Source organism: Macrobrachium rosenbergii, chromosome 1 (genome assembly GCF_040412425.1).
Source record: "Macrobrachium rosenbergii isolate ZJJX-2024 chromosome 1, ASM4041242v1, whole genome shotgun sequence".
NCBI classification, from domain to species: domain Eukaryota; kingdom Metazoa; phylum Arthropoda; class Malacostraca; order Decapoda; family Palaemonidae; genus Macrobrachium; species Macrobrachium rosenbergii.
Genome location: NC_089741.1, coordinates 46,956,858 through 46,964,071, shown reverse-complemented (window position 1 = coordinate 46,964,071; position 7,214 = coordinate 46,956,858). Strand labels below are relative to the sequence as shown.

Here is a 7,214-nt window from a genome sequence, read left to right as displayed (position 1 = left end):
GCGCGGGGGGAAAAAATTCATGGAAAAAAAAATGTTAAAGTAGCGTTGTAGTTGATGGACTTTTGCCGAGTTTTCTGAAAACTGGACCGCTAGAAAGAGTATCCTTTCATTTTGTAATCCTCCCCCCCCAAAATCCTACTGTATGGTAGTGGTAGCAGCACCTGCAAGTAACACCACCACAACCACAACCACAACCATTCTAGTGCCACCACCACCATTATTATTATCACCACTTTAGAGGACCTCCTCCAGGTAGTAACTCACACGGCTACCCCAGCACCGAAGGGAGGTGATCGACCTCGTTGACCAACTCCTTTCTAATCAATCCAAAACAGATCTTCGAGCAGCTCTTAATCATCCTTACACTACCCACCATCGAAAGCCCATAAACATCCTGTCCACCTTCCTTTTCGAGCTTTGCACCAAAGAAAGGATCACCCTCGCATCCTATACACACATAGAAAGAGGATCCCCGCATCCTACTGCAGTATCTGTCTTGTCTGCATTCCTTCGTCGACACCGCCAGCATGAGTAGCGTACCCAAGACCTTCCTGATGGGAAGCAGCGGGGAGGAGCACAAGGAAATGATTAGGATGATGGTGATGTCCTGCCCTTCCTGCACCAGCCCCGCACATCCAGGTACGTCGACCAGGGGATGCTAGAAAAATTAATAAATAAATAAATAGAGAGTGACAGCTGTGTGTTGTATAGACATTTCCAAAAAAAAAAAAAAAAAAAAAAAGAGAAGTGATATTGATATGTTCTCTCTCTCGGTCATCTCATTAGGAAACGTTCTGCTGGTCTCCTCATTCCTCGTTCTTCTCTCCTCAACCGCCTTCCTTCGTTTATTTATATAAAGTTTACCCTTTACTCTTTTTCCCCTGTGTCGTGTTTAGTGTTCGTTTAGTGATCTTCCCTAAGACTTTTTCATGTATACTTTTTATTTTTGTTTCTGTTGTAAGTTTCATTCGTCTTCTGTGAATGTAATGTTCTTGATTGTTTATGCACGTGAATTTGGATGTACATGGTTGCACGCAATCTTGTATGTTTGAATATTTTCATTTTCGTTGCACTGTTTTCATCTTGTTCGCTGTCTTCAGTTGAAACTTTGTGGCAGTGCAACTGAGTTTGATAGAATAACATGTTATAGGTAATCTTGATACTGGTAGGAACTAGTTCTTACTTTACGGCATGAAAACTGGATTGAATTGTATTATTGTGCAAGAATAAGTCCTTTGCGGTTAGCTTTTCTGAGTTGATCAACTTATTAACTGCTGTTTATTATCTTCTCTTACCTTGAAGAGGCCATGTCGTCTAATAACGACACCGAAGAAGGCACATCGGTGCCGCCGAGCGAAGCCGTTCAAACCCAAGATGAATATCCGAGCACCTCCGTGCTTGTTAGATCATCGATTACCGATGGCACCTCGCGTCCCAGCGGCTCTCAAGTGTTAAAAGATTCAGAATTGCCGGGACCCCTGTCTCGTTTTGAGGGTTCGCGTGTTCCGAGCGCCCCCCAGCGGTTGGAGGCATCACCTGGTACTCTGGCGTCGGACGATATGCAGCGGTCTGCTTCCCCTCCTGTTGAGTCTCCTTCGGGTGTTCCCTCAGCCTCCCCATTAACGCCCTTGGCTGATGAAGAGGCACCTTTGGATGACTCTGATCATTTAGCTCCTGCGCCGGTACCCTCGACTAGTAGTGAACTCGTCTCCGCTCGTGGGAACCCAGATGACGCCTCCGTGCCCGGAAATAGACCCCTGACACCCTTAGCTGTGCCCGTCGAACGGGAGCTGCCCCTTGGGCGCTCGATTCCCCTCGAAAGTATCATTCCAAGTAGCAGCGATTCTTTTGTGCCTTGTTGCAGTTCCTTTGTCAGTCAGGCAGCAGCTCTTGATTATGAAATGGCCACGCCTGGCTCAGGCTTAGTGAGGTCAGTCTTTTCAGGGCTTTCACACGGTTCCTCGAGAGTATCTCAGTCTTCAGTCACGACTGACTTGCCCACGGCGAGAGACATCGCTACGTTCATTCGCAGTCATAATCCTCAGTCATTAGCGGCCTTTCCCCTATCGGGGCCTGATTTAACCTCGCGTTCTGCCATCAATTTTATGCTAACGGGTGCCACTTCGACGTCCCCCATCTCTTCCTCGTCGGGTGCAATTGTCACGGGCTTATTTGGCGGGATCCCCCCCTCGGGAGCCGTGGACCCACCTACCTTTAACCCTTTGTCCTTCGTGAGAATGTTTACCAATCCGTACTTCCCCTCGCTCTCATCATCCTCATTATCATCTTCACTGTCAACATCAGCAAATCCCTCATCATTCCCCTCGTATGTGGACACGCTTAGGGACGTCCCCAACCCAGCGTCGAGCATTGCCGTCGTTCGATGTCGATCTCCCATTCACAGGCGCTCTGTAAACACATGCCCGAGGAAGACCTCGCATTTCTACCCTCTGGTAGCGGCTCGTCCTCCACTTCGCAGGTCGTGGAGTCTGAAGCCGTCGGCCCTGAGGGACTCCGTAGGCGACTATAAACACGAGTCTGAATACACGAGCGAAAATACTTACACCTACGATTTCCTAGATAGTGAGGGGCGGCGGTGTTCGAGGTCTTACCAGTATACTTTGTCCTACAGGTATATTCATGCCCTCAAGTATACTCTTGTCGGTGGTTCCTTGGAGGGTTAGAAACTTCGTTAGAGTTAGCTTTGTATAAATTAAAGACCTATTAAAGGAATAGTATTTGCTGTAAGACCAGAATATAGGTTTTCTCGGCCGTAGAAAGAAAGTTAGTGGGGGAAAACTATATTAATACTACAATTGTAGACAAAGCACAGTGGTTTTCAGGGTTATAGAAGTAGTAGTACTACATGGTGTCCCCGCCTTTCTTTCTTTCCATTTAAATAATTAGAAAGCTGTTGAATCACAACAAGAAAACATTCATTTTAGAGGATATGTCTAACTTCACCTTGTTCGCAACAGAAAGTTGAAATTCAAATTTTAACTACTTGATATATTACATATTTTTTACCAGAGATATTACCATATAGTTCGATTTAAAGCTCCGTTGACATTAGATTTGGTTTTTGGAAGTAAAAATACCTTTGTAAATTAGACCTTTGAAAGATGTAATCGTGGTGAGATTACCCTAGAGTAGGGCCGTCCAAGTAGTTTAGCTTGAGGGCCATTCTTGAAAAATCAAAAAGTCATGCGGGCCACCTGTTTGTGTGTGTGTGTGTGTGTGTGTGTATATATATATATATATATATATATATATATATATATATATATATATATATATATATATATATATATATATATATATATATATATATAATATTTTTTGTTTTTATTGATTTTGCAACAATGTTTCTTTTCAATCAAACCAAATCTAATTTTTATGAAAAAAAGAGAAATTATTTTTGTATTTTTCTCTAGCAGGCCACTTTGAAAATCAAACGGGCCACTTTTGTTTTGGCCCACGGGCGTGGGGTTGGACGGCCCTGCCCTAGAGCAAAGGTAAACTTCAAAAGATTACCGTTAAATGTTAATAAATTTATGAAAACGATTAACTCATGTAGTTAGTATTTTGATATTTCACGTCAATCAGGAACGCTTATAGTTGTAAGTGAAGTTGTTGTGATAAGTTAGATGTTAAAAGTGAAATGTGATAAGTTACATATTAAAAGTGAAATGTTGTGATAAGTTAGGTAAGTATTGATGTGGAAAGTTAGATATTAAAAGTGAAGCGTCGTGATAAGTTACATATGAAAGCTTGACTTACATCGTGCCAAATACGGCATTTAGAGGGTTAAGGTAAATTTCGGTAAATATATATTATGTACGTGTGAAATTTATTGGAGTAGTCTAGCATTGTAGGCATACGCATATAATGACCTTCAGTGTCAGTCTTGTGAAATATATTTTTAAGTGTAGTTTTTAGAAAAAAGCATATTTAATGACCCGTATTATTGGATCTTATTACTCAGTCCGTAGGTAAAATATAGGTTTCATACAGGAAGCTCTCAATATAATCTCTCTATGCTGGGGCCCTGTATTTTAAACACAGTTTATAGGTGGAAAACCGTATTAAACAATCTCTTCCATGTAGAGTTTTCCTTACGAAATCTCCTTTTACGATCCCGGTTTCAGGTTTAGTTAAGAGGTAGGAACTTTTGTCCCATTACGTTATGGCAGACAGAAACCCTATTTCACGCTACCTATTTTAGAGCTCCTATTCCACTACCCCTACTATAACAGACAGGACCCTTATTTCACACTCCATGTTATAGGGTCTTACATTTTGTTTCCTGGATACAACACTTGGTGCTCTTCTCTCGATGTGATTTTATACCACAGTGCATTTTACAAAGCTTGGAGTCAGTCAGTCAGGCTGCAGTCGTATATTTTAAATTGTTATTTATGATTTCTCTGCTGTATTTAGATATGACTGTATTTAGAAGAGATGTCCGCTTTTAAAATAGTATTTCGTGTATTGCCTGAAAATATTAGTGAGACGTAATCGTGTACTTTGCCCCCCTTTTTTTAGGCCTTTCATAGAAGTCATATTATTAATGATGTTGCTGTAAAGGGATCTGTTTATGAATGATATGAAAGATTCGATGGTATTTATGTATTCAGTACTATCGAATTTTTTTTATTTTATTTTATTTTATTTTATTTTTTTTTTTGCCCATTCTACTATCGATTTTTTTTTTTTTTTTTTTTTTTTTTTGCCTATTCTCTTTTAGTTTCGCATCTGACATAAGGAATTGTAGAATGTGTTTAAAGCCCTTATTATAGGAATAGAATCACTGAAACGCAGGAGAGTCAGTTAAACTTGGGACCTCACACGCTGAAGTTTATACTAACCATCTCATTAATAATAAATTTCTGTGTATGTATATATATATATATATATATATATATATATATATATATATATATATATATATATATATATATATATAAAATCTTCCTCCAGTTTTACTGAACGTACTAACTGATATTTCAAAAAGAATGTTGATATAATATCTCCCCATACTTATGTGCCGTCATTGTATGACAGTTTACACCCGTGTGCGCCAGCGCGTTTGCGTGCGTGTGTAGCGTGTCCAAGATTTCATGTAATCTCGTGTAAGTTATTACTTAAATAAATTTCTGTCATTGCTTATGACTAGTGAGGTATATCCGGATAGCCTTTTCTCTATTTTTATTGGTGATTTGTCATCGGTTATGCGATAACTAATTTCGTAATTTCATATTGAGCTTAAGTATGATATTAATTTTGGTGCGGAATTGAATTTGTGTTATGATTTAATAGGCATAATTTATCGTTGCTTATCTTGATTTAATAGAAATAATTTATTGTTGCCCTCCATAGAAATGATACGGTAGTGTTATTGACACACAACCCGTTATTGGTCATGGTAGACTTACTTCGTTATTGGTATTGATGAACGTGATTTGTTATTGGCTGGAAGGTGATTTGTATTGGTTTTGAGATGCATGATTTTTTATGAGTTTTTTTCTTCTTTTATGTTATTGATTCTGACATAAGTTTTGTCAAGGGGTCTTGGGATATTTTATTGTTATAAAATCAAGTTGATTGGTGTGTTGATTCCCTACGTTGATTTTTTGGGGTATTACTTTCTCGTCTTTTCTGAAAGTTTGTATACTACATCATGATGACTAATACGCAGTTATAACTAATAATAATTTAGGATTTAGTCAGTGCATGAAGTTGAGTAACAATTATTCACACCTTTTGCTGGCATAAACGCTTCCCAGTGTAACTGGATACACGATAATCTTCCAGTTTCTTTTGATTTAGCTTTAGTCGACTTATTGTTGTTTTGTTTTGTTTTGTATATATATATATATATATATATATATATATATATATATATATATATATATATATATATATATATATATATATATATATATGTATGTATGTATATTGTGTGTGTATGATAATTGTATTTCAGCAACTATTTACTGTAAATGCACGTTGTATTTCAATAAATATAGTTTCTGTGCACTTTGTTTTTCAATAGCCGTGCACTGTATAGGCGCGAGTGGAAATTCTCAAGGCATTTGGATCGTTATAAAAAAAAATGCTCTCCCAAACAGTAGTGCTACCTACTTAGTTATTACATCAGTGATGTAAGGTAAACGGAGTAAAATAAATTAACCTTTTAAACGGCTAAACCTTTCCAAGCACGTAAGTTCCATGAACAGTGAGCAAGCATGACGTTTTTGCAAAGCGTCTTTTGAGAGAGGTGAGAAATCTCCCTAACAACTTTTTCACGGTAATGATTCCAGAGTGACCGTGTGGTCATTAACTGACCGATAACACTCCGATATGGATAGAAATTAATTTCTTACCGAGTCAGGACCATGATAGGTAGCCATTTGCTCCAAAATCCCCATTTAATTAGTTCCGTAAAGACGTAAGAGGTATTAACCCGGTACGTATCCACCTTTGTCAAAGTCCAGGGCAAACTCATGCTAAGTAAAGTAGACGGCAGCACAAGATATCGCTTATTAATATAATTTGTTGACCACACAATATAGAAATGGGTGTACATAATACTTTGATCCCCGAGGGAGCTACAGTAGTACTAAACACGGCGTCCCATCCCCGAGGGCCTAGTACTAAACACGGCGTCCCAAGGAGCTTCAGCCATTTTCAGTACTAGCACCTCGGAGTAGGTGGACACATCGTTAATACACATTTTGCTTAAAAATCCTGATTTTCTTTGATGCCCTTCGTGCTTGCATGTTTCTCAGGAACAACTGTCTCAGTTCTGTTTCATCAAAATTGAATCAAAACCATATTAGCCTGGCGCATACATATAAATGGTTCGTTGCTAGTGGAGTTCACTGTTTTGGTTTCTGTTGTTGTTTTTGAAATCCCAATTAAGACGTCGTCAGGTGTAAGCGATTTTGATTTCATTCAGTAGATGGAGAACCAGTTTCTTGTTATTGTGATACATTATTTGGAGGTGGAAGCGAATTCTTGAAACCGTCTAAAAGAGTTAACAGAAAATCGTTTTGAGACCAGGCAATAGTTTGTATTTTTGTTGCCTTAGTTTTATTTTGGTCAGGGAAATTTATCATCTTCACAAGACAAGTTTGTCGGTTTGTAAACAACGAATATAAACATTTCCGCAAATATTAGCAAGCCAAATAATGAAATTTATTGTAAAAAAA

General features: G+C 38.6%; 1 protein-coding gene across 1 annotated transcript in view; it reads left to right on the top strand.

Annotated features, from left to right (window-relative positions):
- The first annotated feature begins 390 nt into the window (after positions 1-390).
- ATP8A (ATPase phospholipid transporting 8A1) overlaps positions 391-7,214 on the top strand; it is a 126,983-nt gene continuing 120,159 nt past the window's right edge. Inside the window, exon 1 of the mRNA XM_067095585.1 lies at positions 391-639. Coding sequence (XP_066951686.1) covers positions 528-639 — 112 coding nt within the window. The 5' untranslated portion in view covers positions 391-527. The remainder of the gene's footprint in view (positions 640-7,214) is intronic.